The sequence below is a fragment of the Fundulus heteroclitus genome, chromosome 5, assembly GCF_011125445.2.
Source record: "Fundulus heteroclitus isolate FHET01 chromosome 5, MU-UCD_Fhet_4.1, whole genome shotgun sequence".
NCBI classification, from domain to species: Eukaryota; Metazoa; Chordata; class Actinopteri; order Cyprinodontiformes; family Fundulidae; genus Fundulus; species Fundulus heteroclitus.
This window is the reverse complement of record NC_046365.1, coordinates 18346731-18365969: the sequence shown is the minus strand read 5'-3', so window position 1 is coordinate 18365969 and position 19239 is coordinate 18346731. Positions and strand designations below refer to the sequence as shown.

The window sequence follows — 19239 nt, the reverse complement described above, 5'->3', positions numbered from 1 at the left end:
ACTGGACGTAAAAAGCAAGAAAAAAGCCATTATTGTGGGATGTTGATAATTAATAATAATCAATTTTATTTGTGACACACTTTACATTTACAAGAAATTCTAAAAGTGCTAATGGAGTGGATGTCGGGCATCAAAAGGGAGGAACGTTTAAAATTTCCGAACATTTTTTTCAGTCGTTCTTCTATGAACCCTGCAGTCCGACTTTTACGATATTTCACAATAACTTTTGTTATCTCTCAGCCGGCTCGAGTTCCTTTGAGTCACAGAAGATGGATCGTCCCTCCATATCAGTGATGTCCCCGACCAGCCCTGGCACGCTTCGAGACCTTCCCCTGGTTTTGCCTGGGCAGCTCTCTGTGAGTAAAGCACAAAGGGTTGGGTCTCCGTTTTGTTTTCAGCGGTGGGTAACTAGATTTTCTGCATGTTTTAGGTGAAGCTATGGTACGATAAAGTGGGTCACCAGTTGATTGTCAACGTCCTTCAAGCCATAGACCTGCCACCTCGACCAGACGGCCGACCTCGAAACCCTTATGTCAAGATGTATTTCCTGCCTGATAGGAGGTAAGCAGGTTGAATGTATCTCCTTTTACTTTATCACGCCGCCTCACTCGTATTGGTAAGCAATGCCAAACCCCCAGGGCTGAAATATCACATTCAAAAGGCTGTAGCATCCGCCTGAAGTGGTCTCGCTTGTTTTTCATCTGTGTTCCAGTGACAAGAGTAAACGACGGACAAAAACAGTGAAGAAGAGCTCTGAGCCAAAGTGGAACCAGACTTTCATATATTCCCATGTTCACCGGCGGGACTTCAGAGAGCGCATGCTGGAGATCACCGTCTGGGATCAACCCCGAGTGCAGGAGGAAGAGAGCGAATTTCTGGGCGAGGTTGGTGACACCTCCAAATGTCCATTTACAAGCTCACATACAGGTTTATCTAAATGTCACGTTTGTTTTGCACATAGTGGCTCCGATTTGCACATAATTTGGTGGAAATTCAGCTCTACTCACAGTGCATTACATTGAATACCAAATATTTCAAGTACATATTGAATACAAATTACACTGTGCTGAGCTGACTGGACGTTTGACTTACAAAAAGGCTTAGATTTTTTTATGTAAACTTAGTATTATTCTTGTGTCAGCATTTACAGATTAAATATTTCTTTGAGATCAGTTCAAGCAATGGATGCTTGTATTTGAACAGACTGGAAGCCACCTGCTAAAGTCACTTGTCATAAAAAAGCATCAGCATTGCACAACATTGCCACCACTGTGCTGAACTGCTTCAATGACAATAACTGGTGATACATTTGTAGACTGCTCAGATTACATAATTACAGCCTTATGTTCTTCAAGTAGTTTTTAAAATAAAAATTTCTGGCCTAGCCTTGCTACCTTAAAGGCTGATTTGTGGCATTTGTGCCTATAATATATGAGAAGTTCTGTTAAAGTTATAATGGCCCAAGATCGGATGGTGGTTATGTTTTCTGACTTTCTGCTAATAAGTGTCTTGATAGCTTGAATTGTTTAATTTTCTATGAAAAATAAAGTTCCCAGATGTTGCGAGAATAAGAAAAAGGTTTGAGGAGTCTCACCAACACTGAATGTGCATTGAGATGGAAAAAAACAAAAAGACTTCAGCGAGGATTTTATGACACGGAGCAGCTTTGTCAGAGGGAGGCTTTTCAGCTTGTGGGATAATGAACCTTTCTGGAGTTTTGACCTCCCCTTGGATTGAGCCAAAGCTTTAGAGAAGACCTTCTGTTTTGATGTGCATTCAGAGGCTTTGATGTAGAAGTGTACAGAGAGTTGCTGGATTTCAGTTTGTGTGTTTTTTAACGATGGGGTTTTTAAAAAGCATATGCAGATAGATTTAGATAAAGTAGAACATCATTGAAGGTTTAATTTATTTCAGTAATTCAATTTAAAATCTGAACCACATTCTAGAGTAATTCATTATGTACAGAGTGTATCTCATTATGTATTTTTGGCACCTGTCACGTTACCAAAAGTACCAGTGCCTGCTTTTATGACTTTTGTATCACTGATTGATTGAAGTGTTCAAAACTATTCTGATACATTGGGATGGGGTTATACCGATGAAGCAAGTTCCAGTCAATTAAGGAAGCATAATAGGTCTTCAGTGCTAAGTTGGACTCAAACAATGATACAAAAAAATACACATTCATTACAGCCTGAATCCAAAGTCAAATGCCTGATAGTATTTTTCATATAACGTTATATTCTTAAGCTCAGTTGGTTTTGCCTCTTTACCTTTGAAGCCTGGAGTTTCTGACTTGTGTGGAAAATGAGCCAAACAAACACACTTGGCCTGACTTGTCAGTACAGTGCACAATAGTTTTGTGGGTATTAAGAGGAGTCAAAACTTCTTCTGTTAGATTTTTTTCTCCCTGAGTAATTTTTTGACCAAGTAACCGATGCTCTCACGTTTGCTGATTGAACGAGTCAGAAAAAAAAAGTTGATTAGGAGTTCCACCATTGTGACAACATAAAAAAAATAAAAAATCTCATTCTCATCTTATTCTCTCGTCATCTTTCCTCCATCTGTGTCCTGCCAGATCCTGATAGAGCTTGAGACGGCCTTGCTGGACGATACCTCTCACTGGTATAAACTTCAGACTCATGACGTGTCCTCTATACCACTGCCTCAGCCCTCTCCATACCTTCCACGCCGACACGTCCACGGAGACAGTCCCAGCAAGAAGCTGCAGAGTACGTCCTTCAGCACGCAGTGCTCTTCCAAGCCACATGTCATTGGACCTGCGATGTGTTTGAGTCTGCACCAGTTAACCTCTCCCTCTTCTGAGCTTTCTCCTGTGTGTCAGAACTTCTCAGCCTTACCCTGTCTTACCCTGTTTGTGTGTGTGTGTGTGTGTGTGTGTGTGTGTGTATGTATACAGGGTCCCATCGCATCATTGATACAGAGTTTGATGATGGTTTGATAGGTGGGACTAAAGGTGGGTGGGGGGCATGATTACCGAGTCTTTCCTTGTAGTAGTTTGTAGTTGTCCAGCACTTGGTGAGAAGCTTCTTGCACTCCACCCCCTTTTTTTGGATAATCTAAACATTTTGATTTGCACCATAATATGGAAATGCACAATTCTTTTGAGATTGTCACTATTCATCATATTCTGCAGCAAAGCAGCACAGTCCACGATGATCTTTAGCACTTCAGCTTGTGCTGACCTTTCCAGAAGCTGCAGTGAACTGTTTCTCCTCCTCTGCTGGACTATACACTTCCTGAAGTAGTGCTGCATGTCAGACTGCAGAGATCCTTTGTTCTCTGCCATTTCACTTGCTCTCAATCCTCTGCATGCTTTTAGTCCTACATCACAGACAACATTCACAAATGAGGAATAACTTGTCTTTTGTAGATATATGTTATTTTATGGTTTTTTTTTTGTTTTTTTTTGACCAGCAGAAATGGTCTAAGATCTTTGCTGTTTGCCTGTTTCTGCAGCGGCTTTAGTTCTTAGCAGTCTAATATGCGCCTAGATCCTCAGTCCTACATGTTCATAATCTATTTTGACCTTTTTAGATGCCAGATGAGCGTGGTTTATGACAAACAAAGCTCTAGTGTGCTTCTTGCCGGTCAGAAGTGGGTGGCAGACCCAAACACAATTCTAACGTGTGTACTCAATTCTACGACATGTCTACAACATAAGTATATAAACTTCTGATTAAAATATGATTAAATGTAGACATTCTTTATTATTCCCAAAGAGGAGTCAAATGTTGTTGTAGCTCATATACGTTTTTTCAAAGGGTCATTGTAGATGGTGATGGCTGTGGGCTTTATAGGTTATCTGAAAACATTGTTGCTGTGTGACAGCCTCATGGGGACAATGCTCTGGGTTGTCTGTAATGTTCTTCTTTTTATGAAGAATCCTTCTGTCCACAATCATCCCCACAGGCTAAGGTACAATCTCCTAAAAAACAGATGACCAGAGAAAAAAGAAACAATGTCAGCAGAAAAAATTAAGAGGAACTGAAAGACAACAAGGATGCATAAAGACCGGGGAGGGTGATTACTGAATTCAGGTGTTCTGATTCATGATGGAAGACATTACCTGGGAACTGGAAGATAGGCTGACTGATGTTTAAAGGCTTAAAATATTTAATCAATAATATGAAAAAACAACAATTGAAAATAAATAAAAACCCACAAGAATAAAACAGGAATCCACTGAAAATACAAAAACCTCAACCCGGTCTTGAAACAGAGTGTTGCTCTCGGTCTGCTTTAGCAAACCAAAACTATTACACCTTTTCTGGATGGTCCAGCGGGAAAAAGCAGACAATTTCTCAACGTAATATATTATAAATTAGGATTAAAGGAGCATGTTTGGTCCATTTCTTCACAATTACATGTTTAAACAAAGCTACAATAGGTTATTTGGATCAAAATATGTTGCTTTTAAAAAAACATTTGACCAATTGGCCACAAATATTTATTTTCTGCTGTATTTAGGCTTTAAATGTTTAATTATTACTACATCTGCCACTGAAAATGCTTTTTTTAAAAAAAAATAAAAAATCGCTGATCGCACAGAGACACTGCAGAAACAGCCAGGCAGTTTATTTACTTGTAAAACATCCTGATGTGATGTTCTACATTCAGCAAGAGATTTTTCTGTAGTAGTAGTAGTAGTAGTAGTAGTAGTAGTAGTAGTAGTAGTAGTAGTAGTGTGTAGAAAAAGTCTCTTAACTGATGCATAATTTTTGAATGAAATGAATGTTTTGATTTGGTTGGGTTAACTTTTTTTCTTGATTATGAATGTGCATACGTATCTGTATAAATACCACAACAAAACTGAAGAATTTTCTCTCCATGTGTCCACATCCTCTGTGTGTGTGTAGGTGGAGAGCGTAACTCCCGTGAGAGAGGTCGAGGCAGTACGTTGGCCGTGCCAGAGCAGCAGCGCCCCATCCAGCACCGCTCCCGCTCAGTGTCTCCTCACAGGGAGGACACCTGCAAGGCTCGGTCTAGGCCTCCACACGTTCCCATGCAAAGGTCAGCTTGTCCCGACAGCGCCTCACTATACTTTGGCCTCGGCATACATGTCAGACTTAGAACAACAAGTTGAGAGTAATTTCATTAAAACACAGGCTCCAGTGTAAGCACAGCAACGTTAATTTCAATTAAAACCTAATTTCTTGTGCTGGCTGTCTCCTCTTCAACCCTTTACTGTTTTAGATTTCCACCTTTAGGCCTATGTTCTTATATTAAATATTCTACATTATTTATTTTGGCATAATTTAAATGGACAGTTTGTCATATTTGAAGTGCCGCTTAGAAGCATTGATGCAGCTTTGCATACCTTGTAAATCCTGTTAATGAGTAATTAAGAAGAAAGTGTGGATGTGAATTGAAAGCCAGGAGAGTGATGTAAACGGTCGATGAAACGCGACATGACCGTTCAGACAGCAGACGCTTTTTAAAGGCATACTATGCAACATTTTTCAGTTAATTAATGTGTTCCATACCGTTTTGGATGATTAAATGAGTCATTTCAGGTCGAACAAAGGTTTTCTCGGCCGCCCTGGTGGTCTGTGGGGGAAATACCGCAAGAGCCCTCGGCCCGCACACACAGAAGTCTCGCTTTACGGCGAGAACTCCATGTGTTTTTGCCCTGCCATTCACTATATGCACGCACGAAAGCAACAATAATAATAATAATAATACATTTTATTTAAAAGGCGCCTTTCTAGACACTCAAGGTCGCCGTACAGAAGGGTAAAAAACAGAATGTCAGGAACAGAATCAAAACAAAAAACATTTAAAAAATAAATAAAAAATAAATAAATACCGAAGCTGGGACAGGGAAATTGATAATTAAAGAGAATAGGCGGTCTTAAACAGATGAGTTTTGAGTTGTGATTTAAAATTTTGAAGTGAGTCCGTGTTTCTAAGTAGGGGTGGTAGAGAGTTCCAGAGGCGGGGGGCAGAGCGGCTGAATGCTCTGCTCCCCATGGTGGTGAGACGGGCGGAAGGGACAGACAGGTGTAAAGCAGATGAGGATCTAAGAGCACGGGAGGGGGTGGGAATGTGCAGGAGGCCTGACAGATAAGGGGGGGCTAGGTGGTGAAGGGCCTTGAATGTCACCATGAGAATTTTATATTGAATGCGGAACTGCACGGGGAGCCAGTGAAGCTGTTGGAGGACCTGGGTGATGTGGTGGATAGAGGGAGTTCTTGTTATGATGCGAGCAGCTGAGTTCTGGACCAGTTGTAGTTTATGGAGTGATTTCTGAGGAAGGCCGAAGAGGAGAGAGTTGCAGTAATCCAGTCGGGAGGTGACAAGGCTGTGCACAAGTATGGCAGCAGTGTGTGGGGTAAGGGAGGGACGGAGGCGGTTGATGTTTCTTAAGTGAAAGTAGGCAGACCGGGTAATGTTATTGATATGGGATTGAAAAGATAGGGTGCTATCGAGGATGACACCCAGACTCTTAACCTGGGGGGAGGGGGAGATGGAGGAACTGTCAATAACAAGTGGGAAACTGTCAGTTTTGGAAAGAGTTGATTTGGTGCCGATGAGGAGAACCTCAGTTTTACTACTGTTTAATTGAAGGAAGTTTTTGGTGAACCAGGCTTTTATTTCACAGATGCAATTTGTGAGGGAGGTGGGGGGAAGAGAGGACGATGGTTGTGTGGAGAGGTAGAGCTGGGTGTCATCAGCATAGCAATGGAATTGGATGTTAAATTTGCGGAAGATATTGCCAAGGGGAAGGAGGTAGATGATGAAGAGGAGGGGCCCGAGTACAGAGCCCTGGGGCACGCCTGAGGTGAGGGGGGAGGGGGTGGATTTGAGGGTCTTCAGTTGAATGTACTGAGTGCGGTCAGAGAAGTAGGAAATAAACCAGTCCAACGGAGTGTTAGTGATGCCAATGGAAGAAAGCCTACTGAGGAGAGTGGTGTGACAGATGGTGTCAAAGGCTGCACTCAGGTCGAGGAGGATGAGGATGGTGAGTAGTCCAGAATCAGATGCCATGAGGAGGTCATTGGTGATTTTGATGAGTGCTGTTTCAGTGCTATGGAGTGGCCGGAAACCAGACTGAAATTCTTCATACAGGCTGTTGGCAGATAGGTGAGTATGGAGCTGGGAGGCAACTGTTTTTTCAAGAATTTTGGAAATGAAGGGTAAATTGGAGATAGGACGGAGGTTGTTGAAGTTGATCGGGTCGGCACCAGGTTTTTTTACAATCGGAGTGATGGCAGCAGTTTTGAGAAGTGTAGGGACAGTTCCAGTGGTGAGGGAGGTGTGGATGATAGCGGAGATGAGGGGAACCAGAGAGGGGAGGCAGGTTTTGACAAGTTGTGTTGGGAAGGGGTCCAGTTGACAGGTGGATGGTTTGGATTTCCGAATGAGCTCTGTGATTTCCGAGACAGTGGGAAGATGGAAGGAGGAGAGCGACTGTGTAGGCGAGGGAAGATCTGGTGAGGTGCTGAGATGAGCCGTTGATCCAAGGTTTTGGTGAATGTTCTTGATTTTTCCTGTGAAGTATGACATGATGTCATTGCAGAAGGAGGTTGTATAAAGGTGCGGGGGGAAAGAGTCCTTGGGTTTGATAGTATTATTGAGTATAGAGAAAAGTGACTTAGAGTTATGTTGATTGGCAGTGATTAAGCTCGAGTAATACTGTGATTTAGTGCTGGCAATGGAGTCCTTATAGTGAATAATGTGATTATTGTACATTTCTTTGTGTATAGTGAGACCAGTTTTTCTATAAAGTCTTTCGAGTTGCCGTCCTTTGGTTTTCATGCGTCGGAGATTTGGGGTGTACCAGGGGGCGGAGACGGAAAAAGAAACAAATCTATTTTTTAGTGGAGCAAGCGAGTCAAGGATATTATGGAGACCAGTGTTGTAGTGGATGACCAGGTCATCAGCAACAACAAAGAACCGCGTGTTAACGTCAAATAAACATGCAAGCATATCGAGTTTTATTATTATTGTTATTATTATTATTATTATTATTTTTTTTTTTTATGTTGGCGAGACGCTACCGCGGCGGTCGCGGCGAGGCGGCGGCGGCAGCTGCGGCTTGGCGAGGCGGCAGCCGCGGCTTGGCGAGGCGGTGGCGTCTCGCCAACATAAAAAAAAATAATAATAGTAATAAAACAGGCGAGGCGGCGGCGGCGGCGGCGGCGGCTTAGATAGATAGCGCTGCGGGAAGCTTGATGTTCATACCTTCACTGTGTTAGTCATTGTTTGTACTGCCGTTTTTTTACTTTTCGTTGCGTTCGCCTGTCTGCTAAGCTCAAAACAACCGCGCCTGGCTTGAGGAGAAACCAGAACAGCTGAGCATCTTTACGACAGTGCACTTTTACTTTCGCCCTCTGGGGGGAGCCTTGCTGGAAAATCAACCCCGGTTGCATAGTATACCTTTAAAATATACAATACAAAACCAAATTAGTACCACATGGGGAAGTGACACAACTTGGATTATTATTTGGGGCTAAAAGATCGGAATTGGGCCATTTACACTGCCGTGAAAAAGATGGATATCTTTTTCGCACATTGGCAAACAGATCGGATTTGGGTTGCATTTCCCTGCCGTGTAAACGTAGCCTAAGTAGCAGTTTTTATCTCGTGTCATCAAAAGGGAAAGGAAGCTGGTATGTGAGCTACAAACTGCAGCTGCTTCGCAGGGTTTACTGTGAAAGGATGCACTTAGTTATTAGCCAGTGACGTTCATGGATTATGGGCTGTTAATGGCTCATAACAATCTGCTCATGTTAGCTGTAGCTTCGTAATAGTCACCACATTAATGTCTCCCCAACTCACTACTGACTGCAACATTACAAGGACACTTCCATCTAAAAATATAAAAATAAAATTACTCCCTGATCCATTCGTTCAGAAGTGTAACACTCATTTATTTACTTACCACACTTTGCCTCATTCATTATGTTGTAATTATACTTATATTTGCATGTTTGTGTTGTTTAAAATGGTTTCCGAATGTTGTTAAAACTTTTCCAGTTCAGAGTGAGGACAAGAAAAGCTTCCACACCATATTTAGTAAAACATTTAGTGAAGGAGTGGACACTATCAAAACGGGGATAAACTGGCGTTAAGCTACAGAACTTTAATTCATTAAAAAAAAAAATTCAACAACAGATTTTTATTTCTTTATAGTTCTTTTAGAACACAAATGCCTATACTTCTAAAGGGGCAACTCTTTAGTTTGAACAATTTTCTAAAGATGAAGCAGCTTTTAGCGCTTTTTTGTCTGCTAAATTAAAGGTTAAATGATTACAATAAAACTGCTAAAAAATGTTTAAAGACTAAAGGGTGATTAAATATTCATGTGGTAATTTAGGCCTAAGGACTAGCAGTACATCCTAACCTACAATGATTAGAGCTTCACGGGATTTGATAGGAACATCTTCATCATCTTCAGTCATTGGAGACGTTAGAAGACTGAAATAGGGCAAAAAGCTTGAGACACGACTTGGACTTGCCTGTCAAAGCCTAAGGAGTTGACAAGGACTTGGAAGAAATGACTTGTGAACGTCTCTGGTTTGGATCAAACCCTGTTCATCTGTTAGAGTGGCCTAGTCAAAGTCCAGAGCTAAACCTCATAGAAACTACTCTTGGCAAGACTTGAAACCTGAGACTTGTTCACTTTCCGTCTGTTTTTTTTTTTTTTTGCAAATAACAAAATGCAAAATATGCCCATGTCTACATGCACATAGCTGGTTTTATTTATATATTAAAAAAATTTGAAATTCTATGTTTTTTTTCTTCTGCATCATAATAATGTGTTACTTTGTGTTGGTCTTTCACAGAAAAGTCCAATAGAAGAATACATTTTGCAGCTGTAATGTGACTACATGCGGAAAAGTTTGAGTGGTACAAACATTTTTGCGAGCCACTTTATCACTATACTCCAAGACTTGTTCTCTGGATCCCTGTTAAGCAACCAGGAAACATTATTGGTTTTCATCTAAAGTACTTTGCGTCTCTCTTAATCTGTAGCGTAGGGGAGGTACCAAAAAGTGTTAAAATAATAATGTTTCGCATGTGTATTTAATATGTTTATTTTCTCCAGGAGTTTGGATGAGATCCACCATAACCGCCACCACTCTCGTTCCCCGTCGCACTACCACGAGTCCTCCCTGGAGCACCAGCGCTCCGGCGACTCAGACTTTGAGTATTCAGAGGACAGGTAACCTAATTTTGGGATGGCTTGAAACTTCAGGGTGAAGAGATGTGCAAACTTATCAGTGACTATGGTTTAAAGCCTTTAAGCCCTAAAATTGCTAAAGGTTAGCTATGTTTCGTGAAGGTTGTATCTTAATGTGCCCGATTTGTTTTTGTGTGTAATTTGATTTCGCCAAACTAATTCCACTAATACTACTAACTGTGTTTGTTATAGACACAACTATAATATCAGTTATTTTTCCTGCTTTCTATCATTCATGAATCCACTTTGCTCATCTGCGTTGCCATCCTGTTCTTTTGTGTTTTCCCGGGTCGTTTTTCATTCGTTCACACATCGTCATGGCACTGGCCAGTGAGGTCCTGGAGGTGCACAGATCAATTCGAGGCGGGAGTGCCGAGTGCCTACACACCAACAGGTACAACCACCATTCAGTTGTGTTTTAATGGTTGCCATCATACTTTAACAACTCCATCATAACAGAGGTTTTTGGCGCAAAAGGAATGTGTTAAATGCTCCTGATGTTCTGCACATGCATGAAATCAAAAGATGTTGCAAGATTTTGCCAAGAAACTGCAGCGCACTTTGAAATTCTTGTCCAGGATGTTTTTAGGTTTCCACTACTGTCTCATAAATACAGAGAAAAATCCTTTGATCAATATATAAGTGAATTAGAGGCCTATCCTATCCCTGACCTCAAAGAAGACAAAGCTTTATTCCTCACTTCCCAGTGTTTTCTCTGAGATATTTTCTCTATTTCCCGCTTTCTTTTCTTGTCTTGCTTTCAATGTGCATGATTCCTACTCGTTCAACCAGGAGCATAGGTAGATACAGCAACACGCTCCCCCCCAAAATGCCCCTTTTAGTAAATGGTATCCATAAAGACATTTACAGGTAAGCGTTTTACACTCGGAAGGCAGTCTTGTCTTTCCTTCCTTACTTGTGATTGTCTTGTTTTTCAAATATTCATTTGTGAAATTGGTGGATTATTATTATTTTTTTGGTGGTACAATAAGCCTCCCACTGTGCTGTTTGTGTTGTGGTCAGAAGGTTGCAGAAGGAGGTCCGGGTCACTTCACTCCATCACCAGTCCGTACACCTGTTCCATCCCTATGTGTTGCCCTTTCATCTCTTCCTACTTCAATTTTAATGTTGTAAACAAACCATCTTTTGCCCCTTTACTAAACCACTGTATATCAGTGTATCTCTCGGTATATACTGTAATAGTAATTCTATATACACACACACAGATATATATATATATATATATATATATAAATTTAAGAGAAACTAAAATAGCTCAGAGTGACCTTAGATCATATTTTTTGGAGCAACACACGGCAATTTTTAATTGATTATAGAAGATTAGTTTAAATCGTCAAACCTATCAGTTGTCAGACCGGATACGCAAGATTCCCTTTTTTCGGGTCCCCATTTATGGATGCTCAGTACAAAATGTAGCAAGGCGAGTCGTTTTGGAAAATGTTGTGAAAGTCTACTATACTTCAAAGTATGAAATGGCATAGGGGTTTGTTAAGTGGTGATCAGGCACCAAACAACCTGGGTGACTTTTTTATTTGTCTTTGCGTCTTTTTTTAATGAATTCTGGTGATTTAACAGGTTTTATGCCATTAACACCATTTGAACAACTACAATAAACACCAGAACCCAGGGGGTTTATAAAGATGTCACAAATGTACTCACTGCTAATCTTGGATAGCAAAACGTGTGTAATTATGAAGACATAAGCAGGAATATCAGGGAAATCATGAAAGGATTGAAATGAATGTGCAAGGAACTCATAGTGGTTTTCAAAGAAAATCTGAAAATTATTGGATTAGACCCGTAGAAGATGCCAGACAGCAAGGGTCGGAATTATGAGTGCTTTGGCTGCTGAACATTTCCTACATCGACATAGAAAACTTCTTGCCAGTTAAGCACAATACCAGTTTACATCTAGCCAGGTAAGAAATGTAATATTTAACTATTGATGAGCGCTATCAGAACCAAAACTTTTAATTTGAAGATTTTCAGATCATCTATGGGATACTTTGAAGTCAGCTAACAGTCAACATTTATCACCTCTGCCTAAACCCAATAAAAATTAATTGACAGTAGCAGTCTAGATTATTTTTATTTTATTTTCTAAATCGTGGGGATGGGTCAGGTCATTATTCTCAAGCAACTTTTGAAAACAGATGTTGTCAGGTTTCTAATATATTATAAGTATACTTAGACTTCTTTGCATAAAAAAAAAAACCTTGGTGGCACTGTTGCATTACCAGTGCCTGTCCTCTCTAATGCCTGACAAGAAGTTAGCTGGTGTTCTATTGCAAACACCCTCCCATTCACTCCCTAAACGCTACCTGTTAATTTCTGAGTATTATTTTGTGAATAACTGTTGAATTTTAACTCCATGCAACTCAAGATAGAAAAAATGGCACATAAACCCTAAAAAAATGAAGATGAGTGTTTTTAGATACAAATACAGCAAGTTTCAAAATTTCCTTCAGACAAGAAAAAGATGCTAAAATAGGACTGGAAAAGTCACATACTATGTTCTGTGCTATAAGTAGTGTCAGGCAGATTTGGGGGAAAAGCTAAAAATCAGCCCTTTCCTTTATTAGCTAGGAGGTATTGGTTGTAGAATCCGATTCCATACTCTTTAACGTTTCCATTTTCATATCTCTGACGCCGTGGAAAATTATTCGGTCATATTATCTGCACCACCTTTCTCATAGAATAAACTGCCCTGCTTCGATCCTATAAACGGTGCTCCCATACATTTAACAGATCTACTGTAGTTTGCTTCCCTCAAAAGATTTAGATCTGCAGATTGTGTTACGCAATGTTAGGGCTCAATCCAAAATAACTTTCTCTATGCCTTTACATGAAGAAATCCTTGCTTCTAAGTTGAAGATGAACTGTAGTTCAGCTCATTTGGTCGTTTAGTGTTTTGTTGCTTGTGTTTTTTTCAAAAAGCACCCCTAGCCTTAGCAGACCTGAAGGCTGTCTGAGCTCATAGATCACTCACTTGCACTGAGTTGTGTCTGCCATTATGTGGCTCCGGTGCTATTTCAGATGTTTCAGATCATTAAACAAATTTTATTATCAGACAAAGATAACCTGAATGAATACAGAAATATTTTATCAAATTATTTTTATTTAACAAGGGGAAACCCACGTAAAAAATTTAATCACCTTTTAAACGTAATAAGTCAGCAACATCTGCCATCACAGTCATAGTGTCATTAGTTGGCAAGGGCTTGACTACATCACTGTGAGGGAGGTTTGGCCCACTCTTCTTAACTTAATTGTTACAAAACATCTGCATTGGAGAGATTTCAAGCTTTATGGTCCATGCAACACTATCTCAATACAATTTAAGTCAGACTTGGACTAGGCCACTCGAAAAGCGTCCTTTTTAACCATCCAGAGTTGGACCACCTGGGCTAGGGGTTAAGGTCACAAACTGACAGCCGGACGTTTCCCTGCAGGATTTTCTGCTAGAGAGCAGAATGTATGAGTCCATCAGGTATGGCAGGTTGTCCGTGTCCTGACACAGTTAAGCAGGAAGATGCCGTCACACTACCTAATTTGATCAGTACAATGCTCTTCTTTTAAAATGCTGAATTTTGCACCAGATGCACTGGAAAACACTTTGTCTCACCAGTCCACAAAATACTTTCTCAAATGTCATCTAAAAGTGTATTTGGCCACTGTGAGTGAGGCATTGGCGTTTGTTTTGGTCCAGCAGTGGAACTCTCCTACACATCACATTCTTGTTTTTTTCTTGTTGTAAAATCATCAACATTGGGCTTAATTGAAGCTTGTGGTGGCCTCTCAGATCAACACTCTATTGGTACCACAGGACCATGGGTCTGTTGTGAGCTTTTATTGTTGAAGCATTCAGCGCTTGAGGAGTATTGAAATACAGAGAGGAGTATTGAAATACAGAGAGAAAGGGATACTTGTGTGCCGACGTGCCAAGTCTACGGACATGTTGTTGCTTTGTGGTGGTTTGGTGATCTGAATAACCCGCCAAAATCCTGGTGCACAAAATAACCTGGGAGAGCGAGTCTGGTCTGTGGTGAGCAAAGGTTCAAAATTGCTGTTTTAGATTTTGTTTTGGGTTCTTTTGTGGCCTCCTGGGTGAGTTGCCGATGTGCTCTCAGAATAAATTTGTGAAGCCTCACATTGCTGGAAATTTTTTTTTGTTTCTGTACAGTGGCGCTCTTGGCATTCACCAAAGCCTTAGACATGACGTTGTAACTATTTCCAGATAGATTTCAATGACGTTCCTTTTCATCTGTTCCTGAATGTCTTAAAATCGAGGGCTTATGTTGTTCTCTATGATCTTTTAGCCTACTTCTGACAGGTTCTGCTTCCTGATTTCTTGATTTAGCATGTCTGGATAGTAATCGGGCGTCGGTGGATCTAGTACAACTGAATTCAGCTTTCCAAAAACTAGTTAATCACTTTTAAATCATGATTTAACAAAAGAGATACACGGATCCCATAGCACCAGGTTGGTTTGACAGTTTTTTTCCCTCAGTAAAAAAAAATAATACTTCTGTCTGATACTGAAATCAGTTTGATGATCTGACACATTTAGGTGTGATGAAAAAGCATAAATTAAATATTTATTCAGTAAGGAGGCAAATACTTGTTCAGTGTGCTCAATGTTTTCTGTTGTGATGCAGACTCTCATTTCCTAACCCCATCTTCACTTTAGTTGCTGCTTCACTCTGTCACTTGCATGTGTCATTTGGTTTTGTTTTGCCTTTCTTTGCATGCGGGTGTCTGGCACACAGCTCCACCCTCCCTGCATGCCTAAAGAGTAAGCCATATACCAGACAGGAGGCGGGCGGCACCTTGCCCCGTAGCATCCTCACACACCGTGTGCTCAGGTTCACAGACGAGGTCACGGTTAGGTAAGAACAGAGTTGATTTCACGCATCTCCACCGTCATTCTAACCTGACAACAGCTACCAGTCTGAACCATGGTTTTACATTTGACTGACTGCAAATCTTGAGTTAAGAAGCGGCGCTGTTAAAATGCCAATATTTTTGTGATTTAAATGTGTTTAATTAAGACAAGCCATTTCATTTTACCACCTTAAATGTTGTTTAGAACCTATAAAACTCGAAAATAAATATACTTTAATTGTTTAGTGGAAAAAATAAGATCTATAATATTGTGTGCACACCCCTTTATACTGCAGCTTTACCTAGGATCAATCAGCATATTCAAACTGGTGTGAAATAGTCAGTAAACACTTGGCAACTTATAAAATGTCTGCTTAAGCCCAAATGAAGATTAGTTGTTCCACTAGGCTTTTCCTTATACTTCTTGACATCTCGCAGCAATATTTCCGTTAAGGTTTAAGATTTTTTAATTGAATTAAATGCAAAAGTCTATAATGAGCTTTCAAAACAGGCATCTGATTGTCAAACAGTGCAAGTCAGGGGAAGGGCACACGGTTAAAAATACCTGGAGCAGTGAAGACCCAAGAACTTTTTGCCCCTCTAAAATTGATAAAAAGATGAGAAGACAGCTAGTCAGCTTAAAGGTGGACAAAACTCTGAAATGGTTTTCGTATTCATTTTTTACATCACACAAACCCTGCATTGTAGATCAATTAAAGCCACAATATCAGCTGAGTGGTGACTTGTGTTGTCTAGATCGGGGTTGATGGTTCTAACTAAAAATTTTAGTTAATCTAATCCAAAATTTGGATGTTCTCTTAAAAGATTCAATTACTTTATCCCAACTCTTCTGTCCATTAACTGTAAGACACATCTAGAAGAGGTAAAAGCAGCTCTGCTGCTGTTGCAATGAAGTGAATATCTTATGCAAGCTGCAAAGGATTTCTTTATTTAGGTTTTAAATGTTTAGATTTTGATATTTTTCAGTCGAAACCAGGTTAAAGCTTGTTTAAAGAGTGATTTTCTAGTCAAAAGCCACTTCCAAAAAAGATAATACAAATACAAAGCCCAAATCTTTATCAATTAAACCATAAATACACAATGGATGAAAAATCAACATCTGAATTTTTATCAGTAGCAGATCTATTTTATACCAATACTTCAGAAAAATAAAGCAAAAACTGAAACAGAAACACGAGTGTTGCAAAAACCAAGAGACCAGAAAATTAATAATGAAAATATAAAACCGGGGGAAAAGAATATCCCACAAACTCTCAAGCCACATTTATCTTTTTTTTTTTTTTACCGTGAACTTCATTCATTGGCTAAAAAAGTTTAAATAAAAGCAATGAGATACAGTTTAACAATTTCATTGTTTTGCAATTTTTGGAAGTATTTTTATTCAGCGTTCAAATCTCACACCAGCCCGTTGTTACTTGTTGAGGCTGCCATGTCAGCTTTAGTTCCCTCGTTAAGGTGAAAAAAAATAAAATATTCTACTGAACCCCGGCTATATAGGTTGGTCCATTATTGTGTCTTTTTGTGGAAATGCACTTGTGTTTTTGTGTTGTGTATTTGCCTTCGCAGTTGTTGAGTCAAACATGATTCACTGACTTCTAACTTTGCTTGTTTTTATGTGGTTGCATGTTCTTCGTTTAGTTTCAGCATTCACATCATGCCGTGTTCTGCGGCGGCATCCATTCAAAGCCACATATGATGTCAGAAAGTGACATGGGACAAACATACAGATGTATACAAATATCAGTAAACCAGATAGACACTCACACAAACCAATCCTTTTCCTCTGAGAGCTGGTTTCCAAGGCAACTCTCCTACCTACCCCGTCAGTAGCTCTTGCTCGCTAGGAATGACCAGCTAGGATAAATGTAGCATCAGAGCCATGTTACTGCACTGTCTGATAGCTCCCTCCTTTTTAATCTCTGTCTCTCCTCTTCTTATGCGTGTTTAAATTACTTCCTTTCTCTCTCCTTCCTGCCTTTTAAAAAAAAAAAAAACAATCCTTCTCCTCTTTCTCATCGCACCCTGGATCTCGCTGATCTTGTCTCCATCTCTGTTTCTCTGCCTGCCTTGTTCTGCTGCCATGTTGTGGCGATGCAGTGACCTGCAGCCGTCCCTGGACAGAGTGAGGAGTGCCAGCACCACTTGTCTGAGACCAGACACCAACTTTCACTCCTGTGACAGAGACAGGTATCCCACAAAAATTAATACAATGTAAAAATAGAATAAATAAATAAATAAATCAGGCGGCTCTACGTGCAACAGCGGTTTAATGCTTAAAAGTTTTCAGATGTGTGTTTGCAAGGATGGTGTCATTCAGTATTTTTCTTTTGTTTTAAAGATGCTGCATGTTTTTATTCCATCTCATGTCATGTGCCTCCTCTTCCTGCCTGTCTCATAACAACATATTTTCTCTACCAACCTGTTGCACATTAATGCGTCACGGAGAACCCTTTACTCCAAACAATTGGCGTCCACGGAGGACTGATGTTTAGACTTCTATATTGGGCTGACCATTTTCATCCTGAAAAAAAATGGAAAATGTTTTCTTTCAGGCCAATATATCCTGACTGAATTGAGGATTTACAATGATGCTGAAAGTCAGTCTTTGTTTGCCCGTTTGGTCAACTCTTTCAATTCAGCAGCCATAATTTTAGACATCTAAAGACATCTTTGTTTGAGCAACTGTTACGATTCCACTTTTCAACATTTACTCGCTGTTTTAAAGTATTGTTTGTGTTAGGTTGATATTTTCAATTTTCACGGCGTTTTTCTCATAAATCAAGAGACTATATAATCTTTCCTTTTTATATTGGTTTGGATTTACCTTGGCCTAATTATTACAACTTTTGCACAGAATTAGGCTTGAATCGTACTTGATTGAGTTTGGAAAAACATTAAAATATGTGCTAAAATTCATAATATTAAAGAACTAGGCATGTTAGATGCAACAGTGTTCCACTGAATATGTGAACATTCATTCATGTTATTGTAATTGAAAAGTTGCACTAAGGCACTGGCATGTTAATTACCATCTTGCAAATCCTGATGATTGGGGACTAAGACTGAATTCTCTCTCAAAAACGTTTATAGAACAGCATGAATTTAAAGTGGCTTATATCAATATATTTGTTACCAGAAAAACAAATTCTCAAATGGTCATATCACTTCAAAGGATCCAAGGAGACAAATACTGAATATCCTACACACAATTTGAATAAGGTTAGGCCACAATATTTTAAAATGACAGCTTAAAAAATATTCAGCAAGCTCATTAGCCAGCTTTAGAAAGTTTTCAGACTTGGACCTCATCATCCCTGTGTATAGGCAGGGTTGTGTGTCCTCGTTTTCCTGCTGCAAACTTAGCAATGTCTTTCCTTTTTTTGATTTTAGAAAGCAGTTGATGAGTTTGTGTACAGATTAGAAAGGATGCACAGTGACTTTCACAACAGTCCTTGAATATTTTTACATTTGGTCACCTTTAAACCTCAAACCTGTCATGTCATGTGACAGAGCAACACGAAGTAGTGTATAACTGTGAAGGGAATGAAAAATGGAAAATTATTTTTAAAATTCTTCACAACATGGTGAAAAGTGTGCCATCTATTTGTATTCAGCGCCCCTGTGAAAGCTACCTTTTGCTGCAGTTAGAGCTGCATGTCTTTGGGGTATGTCTGTACCATATTTGAATATGCTGGTGTTTTTGCTCAGTGAGTGCAAATAGCTCATTCGCAGTCCGGTTGGATGCAGAGCATATGAACACATTAATTTCAAGTCTTGATTTAGCATTTGGCTTAAGGTCTAAACTTTGACTGGGCTGTTCTAACACAATAAACTGCTTCTCTAAACCATCCCATTGTAGCTCTGGCTCTATGTTTAGAGCCGTTCTCCTGGATGCCCAACCACCCCAATCTCTAGTCTTTTGCAGCCTTTAACTGGTCTCGTTCCATAATTGTCCGATGATTTAGCGCCATTCATCGTCTCGTCATCTCTGACCGGCTTTTTTTTTTGCCTTCTAAGGAAAGTTCTTCCCCCTGCAGTTTACCACACTGCACAGGAGACTTCTTGCAGCTTCTTTCAACAAGGACTTTCTTCTTGCCGCTCTT

General features: G+C 39.9%; 1 protein-coding gene across 21 annotated transcripts in view; it reads left to right on the top strand.

Annotated features, from left to right (window-relative positions):
* The window catches only part of rims1b (regulating synaptic membrane exocytosis 1b), a 99370-nt gene that overhangs the window by 61695 nt on the left and 18436 nt on the right, over positions 1-19239 (top strand). For 13 of the 21 annotated variants that reach the window (XM_036137056.1, XM_021313057.2, XM_036137055.1 and 10 more), the window contains 11 exons: positions 241-356; positions 431-561; positions 713-884; positions 2579-2732; positions 2921-2977; positions 4881-5034; positions 10076-10192; positions 10542-10604; positions 11003-11080; positions 15001-15120; positions 17234-17323. In XM_036137056.1, coding sequence (XP_035992949.1) covers positions 241-356; positions 431-561; positions 713-884; positions 2579-2732; positions 2921-2977; positions 4881-5034; positions 10076-10192; positions 10542-10604; positions 11003-11080; positions 15001-15120; positions 17234-17323 — 1252 coding nt within the window. The remainder of the gene's footprint in view (positions 1-240; positions 357-430; positions 562-712; positions 885-2578; positions 2733-2920; positions 2978-4880; positions 5035-10075; positions 10193-10541; positions 10605-11002; positions 11081-15000; positions 15121-17233; positions 17324-19239) is intronic. The other 8 variants (XM_036137067.1, XM_036137060.1, XM_036137064.1 and 5 more) reach the window with 6 other exon arrangements.